The 18,202-nt window shown below is 42.0% G+C and overlaps 2 protein-coding genes across 3 annotated transcripts in view; both read right to left on the bottom strand.

The window, feature by feature from the left end:
- The window catches only part of camta2 (calmodulin binding transcription activator 2), a 29,042-nt gene extending 14,531 nt beyond the window's left edge, over nucleotides 1-14,511 (bottom strand). For both annotated transcript variants that reach the window (XM_057319661.1, XM_057319663.1), the window contains exons 1-11: nucleotides 14,440-14,511; nucleotides 8,621-8,709; nucleotides 8,440-8,543; nucleotides 6,655-6,722; nucleotides 6,257-6,392; nucleotides 6,093-6,164; nucleotides 4,018-4,168; nucleotides 3,736-3,861; nucleotides 1,866-3,610; nucleotides 1,389-1,515; nucleotides 842-976 (exon numbers count right to left, since the gene is read on the bottom strand). In XM_057319661.1, the coding sequence (XP_057175644.1) occupies nucleotides 842-976; nucleotides 1,389-1,515; nucleotides 1,866-3,610; nucleotides 3,736-3,861; nucleotides 4,018-4,168; nucleotides 6,093-6,164; nucleotides 6,257-6,392; nucleotides 6,655-6,722; nucleotides 8,440-8,543; nucleotides 8,621-8,663 (2,707 nt within the window). In that variant the 5' untranslated portion in view covers nucleotides 8,664-8,709; nucleotides 14,440-14,511. The remainder of the gene's footprint in view (nucleotides 1-841; nucleotides 977-1,388; nucleotides 1,516-1,865; nucleotides 3,611-3,735; nucleotides 3,862-4,017; nucleotides 4,169-6,092; nucleotides 6,165-6,256; nucleotides 6,393-6,654; nucleotides 6,723-8,439; nucleotides 8,544-8,620; nucleotides 8,710-14,439) is intronic.
- A 458-nt stretch (nucleotides 14,512-14,969) lies between these two features.
- Nucleotides 14,970-16,886, bottom strand: zgc:85858 (uncharacterized protein LOC405879 homolog). Its single transcript, XM_057319509.1, has 3 exons — nucleotides 16,670-16,886; nucleotides 15,558-15,633; nucleotides 14,970-15,386 (listed from the first exon to the last, which is right to left on the bottom strand). Exons 1-3 carry the CDS (start codon nucleotides 16,751-16,753, stop codon nucleotides 15,346-15,348), a joined length of 201 nt encoding a protein of 66 aa, XP_057175492.1. The 5' UTR covers nucleotides 16,754-16,886; the 3' UTR covers nucleotides 14,970-15,345.
- Nucleotides 16,887-18,202: the final 1,316 nt, after the last annotated feature.

Raw genomic sequence — 18,202 nt, 5'->3', positions numbered from 1 at the left:
GAGAGAGAGAGAGAGAGAGAGAGAGAGAGAGAGAGAGAGAGAGAGAGAGAGAGAGAGAGAGAGAGAGAGAGAGAGAGAGACAGAGAGACAGACAGAGAGAGAGAGACAGAGAGAGAGAGGGAGATGGTGAACACATGGATTTAAATAGGCTTTAACTGTGAGCCAGAGATAGAAACAGCCTGATAACTCACACAACACACACTCATGTAAATATATATAATCACACAACAACACTAAACTCATAAACACACAATATTGTAGTGACTGTAGCTGTGTGATGATGACTGACAATCTACTGGTGTCACAGCAAAAATGTTCTTGTTATTGTGAAAAATCATTGAAAAACCCACCAAAGTATTTATAAATAGAAATATGGAAATCAGTTTTTTGCCATTATTTCTATATTATTATTAACACTAAATTTAGTTCTGTTGCCTGTTTGTTCAGTAATGTGTCATTCTAGTCACAGTATGAATGAAATATAGCGAAACATGACGGTGAGATCAATTATTGTCATTGCTTGTCACTTCTTGGATTAAACAGTTGTTTCGAGTCACAGTTTGAGCTCTTCTGACATGGATCATACAGATATGAATTAAATCAAATATACATGTGAATACTGTGGTAAGCCGTTAGTGTTTCTCAGACACATTCAGACCAAAAACAATGAGTGATAAATCTGAACTCATCAACTGAACCTCCACCTGCTCATCAGATGTAAAATGCTCCTGAAGCACCTGTGTAGAGTTTAAAACTTGTGCACCACTGAGGCATCAGGCTCGTCTGGCACTCAATCTGACAACAAGTCAAAGGTGGAGAAAACGTGTGTGTGTGTGCTTACCATCCAGTGATAGCCAGTCCAGCTGTGAGCTGGGTAAGGACGAGGCGTTGCGGGCACGATACTCGAAGAGCACAGAAGAGGAAACCACACGAGAATCCATCCAGACGTGTAGAGCGACAAGACCTGCTTCATGAGCTACACACACACACACACACACACAGACTTTGGTTGACTATCCCCGTGGGGACAGTCCATAGGCGTAATGTTTTTATACTGTACAAACTGTATATTCTATCCCCTATCCCTAACCCTATCCCTAAACCTAAAGATCATAGAACACTTTTTGCATTTTTAGATTTGTAAAAAATATTGTTCTGTACATTTTATTAGCTTTTTTGCCCATGAGGACCTCAATTTTGGTCCCCACAGTGACACGACTTCCCATGTGTTTGTGTGCATTCAGGTTTAGGTCCCCACCGGGATATACAAACATGAACACACACACACACACGTCTGTTCATATCCTTCCAGCACATTATACTTCATTATATTAGAGAAGAGAGATTGACTGGATTGTGTCAGTGAACAGTGACCGTGTGCGGCTCACCAGGACAGTAACAGCGCAGGACACCTGGCTGAATGAGAGATGCAGGAACTCGACTCAGATCAAACACACACGAGTATCTGGCGTCCGTCTCAGACCATGGACCCGTGATCAGAACCTTCACTCCACCCTAAAACACAAGACACACATCACAAACATTCACCATCGGGAAAGACACACAACAGCAACACTGACAAACCCCAGACAGACTCACTTCAGCAGGATCCAGAGGAATCTCTGAAAGATGTGTGCAGTAACAGAGTTGAATGTTTGTGCAGCAACAGGGTTGAATGTTTGTGCAGCAACAGGGTTGAATGTTTGTGCAGTAACAGGGTTGAATGTTTAACACAATTAATGCATTCAATCATATCTTACTGAGTTAAACACGTGTGGCTTTATTGCGTCAAAACAAAATGAAACGCCACAAATGTAAAAGATTTTTCTTAATGATGACAGAAGGAAGAAAGTGCAGATGGATACCTCGGGGTAAGACCACTCCGGTGAGAAGTCTGTGATGCTGGCCAATCGGTGCGTGTCCTCCGCAGAGCCGCTGGACATGTGTGTTAGCAGAGGGAAGGGTAAGAACGAGGTGGAGGGTGTCGGCTGAGGTGGAACCATGTACCTGATGGGGTAAACGGGTGGGTTTGGGGCGTGGTTGATGGTGTCCTCAGTTATCAGCTCAGAAATGAGGTCTGGGAAGGTGGAGTCAAAGGTGAGCCCAGTCTCCTGGTTGTCCATGTGGGTGGAGTCAGAACTGTGGGTGGTGTCCATCGGAGTTACTTCTGATTCAAAATGCACCTGAGTGGGCGGAGACCGCTCTTCCTTTACCTGTACAGGACTCATCTGACCGTTTATGGGCGTGGAAGCGGGCGGGGTCATATTCTGCTGCTGAATGCATGTCGAGTTGCTCGCAAGGAGCTGCAACTCTTCCCCCTTGGGAGGCGACCGATTGGTTGGCAACACTTCGAGGGAGGGACACATCCTATGGACTTGACTGGTGGACACCAACTGGTTACTCATGTGCTGAGAAAGTGAGAACTGATTGGTCAGTAAGTGATTAGGTGCAGACTGTGTATCAAGTCCAGCAGGAGGACCTTTGCCCTCCGCTGACAGCGACGATGTGGGCTCCTGCGTACAGAGGGCGGGACTTAGTGGTTGGGTCAACGGATCGAGACCTAAAGATGACTCCAGGCATAGCGGAAGCAGCTCGGGGGTAGAGCGAGACGGAGAAAGCGAAAGAGAGAGAGGAGACAGCGAGGACGGGCTGGAAGAGGGACGACCCGCAATGCTCTTCCTCTCCGCCTCTGAAGAGAGGGAAGACAGAGATGACGGCGGAGAAGTGGGCGAGAGCGACAGAGCGAGAGATGGAGCCTGAGGAGATATTGAGGGAACTGGTGACGGGGTGGAGGAGCTGTAGATGGAGTGGATGGAGATATGGGACGGGAGGGAAGGGCCTCCGTAGGTCTGACCCTGTTTAGGGCTGTTAAGGAAAGAGTCGGGGTCGAACGGGAGGAGGGAGGGCGACGGAGACGCCAGCTGCATGAGTGTTCCGGGTGCTTCTGGGATAATGCGGTCAGTCAGTACGAGTCCTCCAATCACAGGACTAGGTAGTAGAGTGAGTGACAAAGTGGCCACCCCCTGATTGGCCGGGACGAGGCTCGGCGGAGAGGTGGAGGTGGGAGGAGGAGGCGTGTCTCGTTTGGGCGGTACGGGGGATAGGACGAGTCGGCTGCCGGCCCGGGTGAGTGATAGTCGCGTGGGGCCCGACTCGCTCTTCGAATCTTCCCCCCCAAGGCCCACTGTCGCTGCTGTCGTCATGACGATGACCGCGTTCTGCGGCAGGGCCACCGTCGTCAGGCCACCACGCTGGTCACCGTAGAATCCGTTTCCATTGCCAAGGGCGATGGTCGCCGCTCGTTGAGTTTGGGGCGGACTCGAGGAGGACGAGGAAGAGCACGGTGAAGCCACGCCCCCTGTGTCCTCTGTAACGACTCGTCCTGAATCCTCTGGTTTACTGGACGTCACTTTCCTCTCTAAAGGCACGACGGCCACCACAGCCTCACCCGACGTTACCTCTCGACCCGCCTCCCCTACCGAGCTCTCAGTATCCAGATTCTGCAGCTCCGTGAGGGCGGGGTAAGGGGCGGGACACGTGGGCAGTTTGGGGGAGATAATGCGATGCTTCGTGCTAGTACAGCGGTGAGGAATGTTGGAGCCGGGAGACGCTGCAGGGGGAGAGAAGCGTGGAGATAAATGAATGATCTTTGTGCCCGTCAGGTGTAAAGTCATGAATCTGCACAACAACTAATAATTTAGTCAATATCTATGTGTGTGTGTGTGTGTCAGTTACCGCACAGACAGGTGTGTGTTCGGGGTTGTGGTTTGGTCTGCTGAGTTTCTAGGATCTGCTGAACCATCTGCTCCACTGAGAACTCCACTGCACTGATACCTCCACAAGACCATTTCATACTGTGGACTACACACACACACACACACACACACACACACATACATACATACACCGATGTGAACACACATCACATGTCAGAATCAATGTTATGCAAACAACAATAAAATGCATCTCATATGATCCTTTATCATTAAAAATAAGGTTGATTGGTTATTTACTCACACATGGGCTTGAGTTGTGAGAGCAGTTCGTCTCGGCTCCAGCGCATACTATCCCGTCGGTCTGTCAGTGTACATGACACCGGACCGCAGGATTTCACGCTCTCCTCCAGTGACGGCACATTGAGATAATGAACCAGCACAATGTCCGGATTCTACAAGCACACGTCAAGATCTGGATGAAACACGCTTCTCATTCTCAAACTCTCATATCTCTGTTTATCTTCTGTGGTTTTGTTTCACATTTTCACACTTTGATTCAGGGATCAATTATGTGACTGCGGAATGAAATCAGCAGTATACGCCCCCTGAAACGTCTATTCTACATTCTGAGTTCAGGAAAGAAACTTTTTCCATGATTCCTACACACATGTTCTGTGTTCTGTAACTGAACAGATATGCTGTTCATGTGTTCTATAATGTTCTGTGTGTCAAAACAGTTTTGTGTAAACGAGCACCACAGATTGTTTTTTTGTTTCTCCATGTTTAAATGACAATAAAAACTCATTTCACCTATATATGTATACCTACACGCTAAGACTTTACTTAAAGCCTTTAGGTAGAACACTGGGTTCCAAACTCGAATTAAGCTTTTTGCGCGAGTAAATTACATACGAAGTCAATGCAAAGACGCGTATAGGCAGGCGGTGCGAATGACGCGAATCGTGCAGCGCAACTGCCACAAACGCGTGTCAATCTCATCTTCCACAAAGGTTGAAAATATTCGCCACTCACGAGAAAGTAACGAACCTTTCCCGCGAGTAATAAAGAGCGTGTAACTCGATTGTTCACGTTTGATGTGAACCCAGCATAATGCATTATTAAAGGAGCTGTATGTCACATTGACACCTAGCGGTTGATCTTGGTATCGCAGTCTAAATTCTAAATATTGGCGAGGGTTTATCCCCCTCCTCAGACTCGACACTAACAGGAGTGGTCAGACACTTACAGGAGTGTAATGGAAAGCATCGACTCTTACACTAAGTTTATCTGATAATTTATACGTTTGCCATGGTTTTGTTGTTTGCAAATATAACCCGATCAGCAGCTTGTTTCAGAGGTTGGGTCCTCCGGAGGTCGCATTTACGGCCCATATTGCTGTCTAGTTTAAATACATAACCGTAATAAAATTGTATATGACTCCTCGTAAGTTGTAAAATAATATAGTAATTCTTAACGTAATAGTAGAGGAAAGGGTAGAATCTGCTCTGACCCAGATCGTTTGTTTGCTGCAATGTGCTGTGATTGTCGCCAATTGGCAACCGAGCTGTCGAAATTCACTAGTGGGTAAATCGTCAGTGGTTGCGGTCACACGGACCAAAACAAAAACAGACATTTCAGAGTGGAATAACTGGCTATAGCAGTGTTTTTTGGACAAACCAATATATGAAGAGTTTATTTCCAAAATGAGATAACTCTTGTTTTTTATTGTGCATTCCAATTAATATCAATCAAACTGCAGTTGGTTTGTTTTTATTTTTATCCATAATAACTAAAAAAAACACAGCTAATTAACACAATTAAACACAATATAAACATAATAACATAATAAAAAACATGATTTTGGAAAAATTATCTCAATTTGGAACCAAACTCTTCATATAACCTTAGCCTACGAACATATTAAGGTATTGTTTTGATTGAATACAGTAAAATTATTACATACAGCTCCTTTAAGTGTTATTAAATGGTATGATGCATTATAATTGTTCATAATGTGTGTTGTAATACATTAAATGCTGTTGTAAATAATTATAACCAAAAATAAAAAAGCGAAGTGTAAAAATGAATTGATGAGTGTTATAATGTATAAACTGTAGTTACAATTATTTATGAGACATTATAAGGTGCATTACAAGGCACAATTAATACATTAAAACTACTTTTCTGATGCATTATACATATATGCTTTAAGTAAACTGTTACCATATACACTTCAAAAACCCTGAGTTACACAACATAGACATCGTTACTGTATTGTGTAAAACAATCTTGTATGCTATTATTACTGTTAAAATTAAATATGCATGCATACTGCTCTCTGATTGGGTAGATTTTTGTCTCATGGTGATGACTAACCTGCAGCAGCCAATAGCATCTCCTGTGGAATGTTGGGACGATGGAGGAATGAACGTAACAACCGTAAAGACACTGCAGGAAGACAGAGAGAGAAACACTACCTCAATAATATGACATACAGTATGTGACACATATATTTATCTGTCGGCATCTAGTGCTCTCACCTCGATGCCCTGAACCTTCAGCTTCATGTGATCTTCTCTTGTCGTCTTCCCATCTTTTCTTTTCTTCCAGCAGTATCCGTCTTTTCTGTATTTGACTTTCTTGCGATTGTACAAGATAATGGAACCGTTCTGCGGTCTGACCACGAACAAACAAACAAAAAAAATCGCATTCACCCAATGACAACCTTCCGTTTCATTGGACGCACACGCCTGGCCCAAAGTTAATTTCCGGTCTGTGTTCAGTTATAACAATTAATTTTATAATTCATTCATTTTTATATTTTATTGTATTGAATTAAATTAAAACTACTTCACAGTTATAGATTCTTTGCCGAGGTCTACCGGAAGTTACGTTTAGGCCAAGCGAAATGATGTCACTGAAAAACCCCTCAAGTCACCTGGTCTTCAGAGTGCAGGCGAGCCACTCCTCATGTCTGTCGAAAGACACCAGGAAAGATGCAATCTCCTGTAACAGACACGCACAATCATTATAAAGGTACACTGCAAACTCACCATACTGTTCTTAAGACAAATATAAGATTGTTCTTCAGATTAATTCTAGGAAGTTCGTAAAACTGTTCCTAAGTGCGATTCTCAAGACGTTCTCAAATTATTTCTATAGAACATCTTAATTTTTTTCATAGGAATAAATGACATATGCATTGTCAATGATTGCACTCGCCTTCTCGTCTTTATCTATACAACAAACTTTATTTGTGTAACAAGCGCCTCGCATTCTTAGGTATATATGAAGAGTTTGGTTCCAAAATGAGATAACTCCGTTCTTATAATCTTTCAAAAATCATGTTTTTATTGTCTTAGTTAGCTGTATTTTTTAGTTATTATGGCTTAAATCAAAACAAACCAACTGCTGTTTGATTGATATTCATTGTGGAATGCACAATAAAAAAACATGATTTTTGAATTTTTTTAAAAACGGAGTTATCTCATTTTTGAAATATGCTTATCATATATACCCATGAATGCGAGCCGCTTGTTACACAAATAAAGTTGAATAGATAAACATGAGCAGGCGAGTTATCTCATTTTGGAACCAAACTCTTTATATATTAGCATGTGACGTGTTAAACAGCATTTACGATGGCATTTTAGCTAAAATATTAGCAAGCGTTACGAATTTATATTTATTATAATACCTTCTGTGTGTTACAACGGCATAATATTTGTGATGCTCGCCGTTTCGAGTCGTTTTGTCCCAGAATAAAAGTAAAAACACAATCCGTTTTTAATAATGCAAGCTAAAGTAAGGGAGCTAGACCTTATCATTAATATATCAATATAATAATTCCTCAATGGCAAGTAAACTTCAAAAGTATAATTCTGGCTAAGTACAATACACGGCACATGTGACACAACCAAATACCTGTATTAAACATCTTACCTTTTGAGATTTAAGACAACTGTGATCTTAATTTTAAGATGATATTTACAACAGATTTTGTTTCGAGAATTTGGATTCTTCATTTTTTTCCAAAGCTCAATCTTGAGAAGAAAATGTAAGAACCGTCATAAAGGAGTAGTTCACTATAAAACTAAAATTTCATGATAATTCACTCACTCACATGTCATACAAGTCGTTGTTTATCTATGTTTAAAATGTAATCTTTTTTGTTTTCTTGGAAAATGACTAAACGTTTTGCTAGACAACAGCCCTTTTCATCGGTCATGTAGAGCCCTTTGAAGCTGCGATGAAACTGAAATTTGGACCTTAACCCACAGCCCCCGTTGAAGTGCATTATATGGTGAAGAACCCTGGAAAGCTTTCCTCAAAAGCTTCAATTTGTTTTCCACAGAAGAAATAAACACACGGACGGCTTGTATCACATGTGTGCGAGTGAATTAGCATGACATTTTTATTTTACAGTGAACTACTCCTTTAAGAAGTTTTTTCGGGAATACATAACATTCCTACGTTTTTTCTTAATAATTTGAGAAAAAATATGGCAGTTAAGAAGCATTTTCTTCTTAAGAATGTTTTGTGAATCTGGCCCCTGGTCCTGAATGCTGATTGGTCAATACAGTCTTTCAGTCTTGTTACAGTACATCATCTAGTATCTTATATACTTCATAGTCTTTGTCTTTTGTTACGCCTCGTATTTCTTGCGAGAAATGAAGAAAATGAGAATTTCACTCAGTACAGATGTTGAACTTTAATATCACACCTCATTGGTGTTCCAGCGCAATCTTTCTTTGGGTAGAGATGATGTAGGTGGCAAACACTCCAACAGTTTATTGGGTAGAAACACCTTCATCTGAGCACCGGACTCTGTGTGACACAACACATGACATTACACACGTGTAACATGCTTCTTCCTGTAATGGGTGTGTGTGTAAGACACTGACCGGTCTCTTTAGCACCATCCTTGTTGTTCATGATGAAGGTCATGCAGGGGGACGCGGTCACACGGTCCAGTGAAGAAAACACGGCCACACTGTTAGAAAAGAAACACGCACCATTTAAAAGACATTCCCATTAGGGCTGGGCGATATTGACCAAAATTCATATCTCTGTATTTTTTTGATGAAAGGCGATATCCGATATGTATATTGATATTTTCTACAAAGTGGAATAAATGTTTACTAGCAAGTCAAAGCCTCATGTGAGAACTTTGTCACAATCACCTTTACTAAAATGGCTTGTGAAAAGAAATTCAATGACATGGTTTTTTTCCCTATTTGAAAACATAACAGGGTTTTTCCTGGCTCAACATGAGGCGGAGGTGGTGCCATCCTGATCTTGTACACACACGTAAGCCTACCGTACCTTTAAGTGGCTTAACCAAAGTGACTTTGAGTTTGACATATTAAACGTTCTAACAAAATTAGATAAAAATGACAATTATTAAGTTATATAAAACATTACTTTTATTCAACCAAACAGAAATGTTTTTTTTAATCAAATAAAGCATTTTTATCATTTTCAACTAACTTTTCAGCCCACAATAGCCAACTGAATTAACCAGTCTTTCTAAATGAGCAAAGCTCATTCACATCTTTCATTCTCTGTGATTCACTTTAAATGATTCAAGGATCTCTTATATTCACTAGTGACTGAAAAGTTCATTAGTTTAAATGAATCGGTTCAAATGAGTCATTCGTGTGCGAGTCGTTCTGAACAATGTGTGTTCATACTGGAGAACTCGCTGTGTACAGTACACACTGATTCAACGATCCGACTGCACAGCTAAAGACATTACAATGATGTACGTCATGTTAATTTAATAAATTAAAGAAAGAAATTAAATGTACTTAAAGAAATTAAATGTACTGGGATGTGGTGCTGTAGTACAGTCCGGACTCAAGACGTTTTTTTATGGTCTCGGACTTGTCTTGGACTCGTTGGTATTTGAACTCGGACTTGTCTTGGACTCGTTGGTATTTGAACTCGGACTTGGTCATTGGTCTCGCAAATGTTCTAGTCGGTCTTGTCCGAGTCCAGCGATATATGTTTTATTTTCTCCTTCAAAACAAAACATTGATAGAGCAATATTCTTGTGATCCGAAAACTAATGATCTGAAAACTGTTGCCGACTCTCGACTCTAGAACGAGAGCTGCGCGTGCTCATAAGTTCTCTTCACACAGCAGTTCAGTTCAGTCAGTGTGTGCTGTTGTTGTAATTAAATAACTCCGGTATATTGGTTCAAGTCTGCGGGACTGTTATGCACGCCAGAAAGTGAATAACTGAATTAATTTGTGGATAATATTAAGTATTTACGGGAGACGCTAAACGGGAACGATTCAGCTGAACTGGTTCGACCGGTTCACTAAAAAGAAAGAACCGGTTCGAATGAACGATTCGTCCGCGGCGCGAACCAACGTCAATCATTCATCAGGCACGATGTCAGCGAGCAGCGGCATATTACAGATTGGTTTTACAAACCATAATAAATGTATCGACAGTGCGCTTAAAAGGAAACTTTTTGCAACAAAACTTTCCCCGAAACATGTGGGACAACATCCAATTTCGTAAGACACCTGCAAAGGCATCACAAAGAGAGGTGAGTTAATGCCATGTTTCAGAGTTAGCATTGCATTTGAGTATTTTAGAAAGTTTGGAAAGTAGGGCTTAAAGATAAGATTGATCGTATTTTTATTGTCATTGTGATGAACATGTTATTTAAGGATGGGCACCGACGTGCTTATAAACGTGCTTATAAACGACCCGTGGAGCCTCTGCTCTTTCTAGCGGCTCCTCTATCGAACACGCACGTGCACGGGCAGGCGCGCACACGCACGCACACACACGCACAAAAGTGTTCATTGCTGCACAACCTTGCTGTTAGGAGGGCTGATAAAAAAGTTCCTTAAAAAAGTAATAAACAGTTACACTTCGGCTTTGTGACTTTAGTGCTATACCTATATAGTAAAAATAAAATGACCTTATTTTATCTGCTTTTTGATCATTACAAACAATAATGAAAATGATTATCTTAGAATAGAAGATATGCTGTCTCTTGCATCACATAAATTATCAATAGTTAAGTATGTGGTCTTGTAGTCATGATTTTTTTCTGTCTCTGTCTTGACTGTCTCAATTGGACTCGGTCTTGACTTGGACTCGAACCTCTTTGGACTCGGACTTGACTCGGTCTCGACTAGTCCTGGTCTTGTCTTGGACTCGACAATGGTGGACTTGACTACAGCCCTACTTGGATGCAAAACAAACAGCCGTGAAACACAGGCTGGCTCTTGTTCTGCATCTCTTTTTAGCGCCTCAGTGTGCTGATAACGAAACAGCGCCTCCACTGTGGCGTAATGTCGCAACTGCAGTTACAAAAGACAGTCTATTAAATGCACACAGCATTTCTTGTGAAGACTCACAACATAATTTTGGCGAGAGCCTGAGGCGGCACGACATTTGACAGATTTCACAATTTCTCTGTGCAGGAAAAACCCTGCATACAGCTGCACACCACTTGTTTAAAACATGTAAATTGCGGGGTCCGTCCAGTTCGCGCGCAGAGCGAGAGTGCTCCGCTCACTCTGCGCATGGGTACTGCGCATGTCAGACACCACAGAGCCGCTTCAATTTGAACACACCCCATATCCATATTAACGATATTGTCTAATCCCGCATCGCGTTGAAAAAATATATCGATATATCTTAAAAATCGATATATCGCCCAGCCCTAATTCCCATCATTCCACGTGTCGTGAGTGAACTCTATGTTAAAGGGGTGATATGACACGACTGAAAGGAATATTATGGTTTGTTTTAGATGTAATGCAATGTGTATACATGATTTAAGGTTCAAAAACACTGTATTTTCCACACACCGTGCATGTTTGTATCTCCTCTTTGCCCCGCCTCTCTGAAACGTGCAGATTTTTAATAAAGCTCAGCGAGGTGTGCTGTGATTGGCCAGTTCACCAGTGCGTAGTGATTGGTGGAATACTGCAAGCGTGTGAGGGAAATGTAACGCCTCTGACCATATTTGGAACATCAGGTTCCTCTTCAATTGTTCTGACAGGTACGCCCACCTTACTTGCATCTACATTTGGGCGGTCTTAGTCAAATCAGACCACCAACTGATGTAGATTTGTGGGGGTGTGGCTACACGAGGTGTTTCAGGCAGGTCTGCGTGAGCATTCGCTTTTACATAGAATGACTCTTTTGTTCCCACACTTTCATTTCTGCAATTTTACACGTCTAATACATGCATGAGCGACTTATAACACACAGAAAAAAAGCATATTCGCACCATATGACCCCTTTAATAAAGTTTGACAGCTGAGCTACTCAAGGACATAACACAAATATGATTAATAGGGCACAGAGTACAACACACTCAAGAAGACTAAATGAACACATACATGACATATGACTTCTGTTTCAAACATACAGAGAAAATAAACGGAGTTGTGTGAAAAATATCATCAACAAACATGAAGCTGACAGTTGCACAACTCTGACATGTGTCTGCAGTCTCTCTCTCTCTGTCTCTGGGTGCGTTTACACTTGGCATTAACATGTGGCCTGTATCTGGATGTTGTCCACATACACATTGAAAAGACAAGTGTAAACGCGCTTCTGATCGGAATGTCATCCGATCAGCGTGTCCTGATCCAGAGGTAGTCGAGGACGCATTGTGATCGGATCTCAGTGTAATGTAAACACAATCCAGACAGTTTATCTACATTTACCGGTACAATTTCACAGAAAACCCGCCCGCTTTCATTATTCTCTCGTCTGTCCGAATCTTGTCAGACTGCGGAGCAGCTGATAAATGCAGCGGAAAGTTTACTCTTGCTCCCGAGCGTTGCACACTCGTTCATTTTCCCACGAAATGATCATGGATACTTTAACCTACAGAGGATTTATGTCAAATCACACGAGATGTTTTACTTGACCACTTCAGCTGTATCATCACTGTATTTGTGACTGCCATGAATGGCGTTGACTCGCACACACATCACCAGTTTAAAACGCATCATTTGTTTATTTTCATGTCACAGACACGAATGGCAACACTATAGGCTACCAGCTTGTTTCTAACATACGTGTGTGTGTTTACTGTAGCCTATACGGCGTAATCAACTGTCCGGTTCCCCAAGGGCTGCTGCCGCTTGTGTCTCGTACGGCTCTCACTAAATCCTTGGTGTTTCGAGTCTGACGTATCACCCAAATGTGTTTTTTCATCAATTTTAACAATCATAGGTAGTTTAGATGGTTAGAGTAAGGTTAGGGTTAGGCTAAAGGTTTCGTAAGACTTGAAACACCAAAGATTTAGTCAAAATCAACAAGCCACGCCCACGGATCTGACTCGAAGTACCGTCCCCGGAAGACAGATTAAGCGGCAGACGGGCAGCTTGAAACGGAGCTCTGAATACACCGTATATCATTTACACACAGAAACAAGATTGTATAGTGTTGCTTATAGCTGATGTCAGTAAGCACGATATTTATTTAGGGCGCAGACCAAAGAAACGACGCGCTGTCACTTTCAGCCGAACCAACCCAAATACACGAGAACGATGTAAGTGGTCGCTTTTGATCATAGGAACTTCGGCCTACTTATGTGATTATTTTATGTGTCTGTGACATGAATAAACAAATGATGTGTTTAAAAACACCGTTAGAGTCTCTGTGTGTGTGCGCGCTAGTGAAGCCACAGCTCAAGTATAAAAGCTTGTGTCATTTTACAAACGCCCTCTGCTTATACTTTCACATATAAGATCATTAATCGTTTTAACCGCGGTTTACTTCCCACCGCTGCCTCGAGTTCAACATGGCTGCGTATCATATGTGTAACATGCTCATCCTCCCCGTTATATCTCCCCGCACCGGAGCTATTTTTAAATTGAAGGCTTATTAAAATAATGGGCGGGAAACTATAGAGATCCGATCAGTTATCCAGATGTGGAAGCCACTTGTTGACAAGTGTAAACGCGCTGTGTCCTGATTGTCTGAAGATCCGATCTGCTTGTTAGGATCACCGAGATCGCATGTTAATGCCAAGTGTAAACGCACCCTCTGTCGTCTTTGTTGCCTGGTAACAGCAGCAGTAGTTGATTAGATGTGTTCTCACAGTTCTTATAACACACACAGAATTCTTCTCTATAACACTGATGTGATTCACTTCAGCTGCTGATCTAATGCTGATGGTTTGATGTGACGTCACTTCACGTCTCATCCATCAGCACACTGCACGGTTTTTAAATGATCAAAAATGATCACCGCAGTTTTTAAATGATACTGCACTTCATTTCAAAGCAAATCAATCAAGGTAATGTACGGAAAACATGGTGTTGCCGTGGTAACATGACCGCCTCAACGTACCGGTGTGATACTGTGGTATTCCGCTGGCGCGGCAGGGTGCTCCAGGCGATATCGCGGTAAATCACTGTACTGCCATGCTAACATCGTGACACTGTTCGTAAATGACCAGACCAGAAACAACAGAACCACACAACAAACAAACCCACATGAATAAACAAACACCAGCAGATCGGACAGGACTGTAATGATTGTATATGATACAATGCTCATAAATATGACAGGCCCTGAACACATACGACACAATAACGCGCGGAATAGACACATGCACGAGCACCACAACCGGACCGAACAGCGCTGACGGGTTCTGATAAACGGCTACTCGCGAGCTGTCGCTAACGGCTAACGGGAGCACGAGTAACGGCGAAGGATTCCGCCACTTACCTTCCAACTTCACGAGCGCCGCCATCTTCTGCACTGCTGACGTCACCCGGGCGCGCGCCCGCCTCGACTCGGGAGCGCGAACACATTGACACAAACCGGACGCGAACAATCAGATCGGTTTTCTTCTTCTTTTTTTTAGCCAATCAGATCTGTTTTCTCTGTCAATAAGTTTTATTTCACATCACTGACAGGACCTAACACTCGATATCAAACTGCACACGTGATAATCACTGTGGTGTTTTATTCTTACAATGTTAAAAATGGTCGTTTTGTATTAAAAAGCAGAAATAAAAATGAACGAAAATTAACTATGGTTTGACTATAGTAACCGTATAGTATTGGTTTAATTTGTAGTAAAACCATAGTAACCACAGATTCACTATGGTCTTATCACGGTGACCATGATATTTGTAGTAAAACTGTGGTTATTTAAACAATCCGCTAAAAACATAATAACAAATAATAAGGGTAAAGCACCATGATGTGTCACTAAAAAGACGTAACTCTGAAATGAAAACAGATGTCCGATAGAGAAAATACCTTTTATTTGTATAAAATCATCATTACACAGCATCAATGTCCTGTAACAGCGAGGAAGAAACCGTATGGCTTTTAATGTGTGAATGTACACATGGCCATTTCTGTGAATTTATACAAAATCTCATGAATGTTTCATTCAAAATAAAACACATCAGTAGAATTAAAACAGGAGATTGTGATAAAATATGAGGCTGACAGCAGTTATGAACAGATGTTTCGTACACACACACTACATCATGAATCATGACACAAATGCACTCACAAACAGAAATCATGAGCACAGAAGAAAACATTTCAGTGTAGAAGATTGAGAAAGCGGCCGTGATGTTCAGAGTAGCTTCACATGTCTGCAGGTGATGTCAGCGCTTACATGCCCTGTCTGATACTCTGGATAATCTGAAAGATCGCTGAAACACAAAACAACACACATACATGAATCAGTGAGTTCAGCACTTCAGTCATGACTGTTCACACACAAACTGATGAACAGGAGTGAAACTCAGCTCAAATGTATTGTCACTGTGTGTGTGTGTGTGTGTGTGTGTGTGAGCAAATGCTTTTTTTGTTTCTCATCTTACCTGAACCACACACCACGAACACAAAGAGCGCGAGCAGCCACGGACCCACAGGAGATTTGTCTTCATTCACCACCCGCTACACAACACGCACATACACACGGTTTAAATCAGATTCATTGACATTACACACACATATGCACGCACACGCGCACACACACACACACACACACACACACACACACGCACACACACGGTTTAAATCAGATTCATTGACATTACACACACACACACACACACACACACACACACGGTTTAAATCAAATTCATTGACATTACACACACACACATGCGCGCACGCACACACACGCACGCACACACACACACACACACACACACACACACACACACACGGTTTAAATCAGATTCATTGACATGACACACACACAATGCTGTACTACTGTTATTATTCAACTGTAATCATGAGTGTGTGTTCTATAATGAAAGTTTTCAAATGAAGAAGATAAACACAGATGAACTGATTTTTGTTTCTTATTTGGTTTTATTTCCAACTTTCCCAACTTATGGGCTGTAGCGCTAAGCTACATTTTTAAATATTCAATTAAAAATGTGAATATCGATTATTGAATTGTAATGAATAATGAATTTTATTATTTGTGTGTTCATACAACGATGTCACGTAAACAGAATATGATTTGTATATTTTTATGTATTATTATTATTTAATCTGTTTATATTCAACACCCAAAAGAGACAAGTTACTGTATCTGCACTTCTGTAGTAACTAAATAGACATATAAGGGCCTTCTAGTATGTTTTGGGGGTCTTACCCCTCTGAAGTGAAGTTTGGGAACATCTGAGGATCTACAGACACACATGACATACAGATACACAATTCATGTTGACAGACACAAAGAGGCTTGTATGTCATGACAGGTGACCCGCTGCACACATGAAGAACTTTCTTTCGCTTTCCTTGTGTATAATACATGCATACATATGCAGAACATGTATGATGACATACACAGCGTGTGTTTTGAACGTGTGCTTGTATGGAAACGCGCACACACACAAAACAAACAAACAAACACATATACCGCATGTATGCTGTGCGTGCGCACGCGCGCGTGTGGCTGTCGCGAGAGCGCGCGTACCGTGGTTTTCTGGACGTGTCCCCTCTGTGTGATCGTCTTACTGTGTTTTTCGTTCGCGATTTTCATACGCTGCACCGCCGACATGATGAGATGTGTGTCACGAGGCAGAGGATGACGGCGGTTCGGTAAACGCGGCGGGTTTGTCCGAAGATTCGGTTCCAATCCGCTCAGACCGTTGAGTTGCGCGATTCAGCGGCGGTGTCACGTGACTCAAAGCTGGCCGCGCCTTCCTGAGACGTCACATGACGTAACCCTTTACTTCCCTTCACCGTCGAATGACAGTTTATATCAAATCGGGTTTAAGAACAACAAACAATTCGTTTTTGGTAACGTATTGACCTATTTTATAAATTAGTAAAAATGAATGTTTTCAATGCCTATTTACAACTCTCTAGATACCAAAGTGACTTACAAATGAGGTAAAAAAACAATTTTAATGATCATTATGAATTTGGCTCAAACCCAAGAGCCCTACCCCTCCTCTACTGTGATAGAAACCAGAAGAGAGTGAGACATGATATCAATCATTTACCATTTTAAGGATCTCACCACCTTTTTAAGCACTTTTGAGGATTATCTGTATAAAAAAGACTTTGTAATAGGTATCACCTACTCAGTGAATTGTTAAAACATCAATATTGTGAACATTTTGACAGATTTCGTCTGTGATGTATTTTGACGTTTGTTGAATGACACGCAAGCACGCATGCACACACACAATTCAATTCAATTTTATTTATATAGCGCTTTTCACAATGTGCATTGTTCCAAAGCAGCTTTACAGGAGCAAATAAGAAAAACATAGAAAGGTAAAACACAACACAGTGCATGGTGTTTATAGACCAAGCAAGATCATTATAATAAATAATATCTAATAAATGAATAAATAAATAAATGCAGTCTCCCGGTGAGCAAGCCAACACTGCACTGCTGTGGCGTGGAACCCAAACTCCAATGATGAATAAATGGAGAAAAAAAACCTTGGGAGAAACCAGGCTCAGCCGGGAGGGCCAGATCTCCTCTGACGTGTCATAGCTGCACTCAGTGACCCCGACCAAAGCCACCGAGCAACGTCCACGAAGAACAGGGAGAGCCCACGAGCCGCGACCCAGGAAGCCCCACCCGCCGAAACCGTGCAGGTCCAACCCGGTCCCATTCCGCGATCAACAACAGACAACAGAGGAACAACCAGGGAAAAGTAGTAATGGCATAATTAACTTTATTCCTCTGTTGTCCGACATCGACCACAAAACAAGACCAACCAGACCAGACCCACAAAGTCCCAACAAATGAAACGCCCCGAACCACAACCAACAAGCCCCCCCACTCCCTACAACACCCACCCAGCTACCTCCAATCAAAGTCACTGAGTGCAGCTATAACTTCAAACTGCTGTCATGTGATGTAAGTTTAGCATTAAATACCAAGTATTGTAAATTTAGCATTAATGTGACAGGTAGTCCGTCTTTGCTCTCGGTTGGGGATGGAATTGTCTGAGCTGGGCCGGTCAGATGGTCGCTTTTCGCTTGGGTG

Source organism: Triplophysa rosa, linkage group LG21, assembly GCF_024868665.1.
Source record: "Triplophysa rosa linkage group LG21, Trosa_1v2, whole genome shotgun sequence".
NCBI lineage: Eukaryota > Metazoa > Chordata > Actinopteri > Cypriniformes > Nemacheilidae > Triplophysa > Triplophysa rosa.
This window is presented reverse-complemented; position numbering and strand designations above follow the sequence as displayed.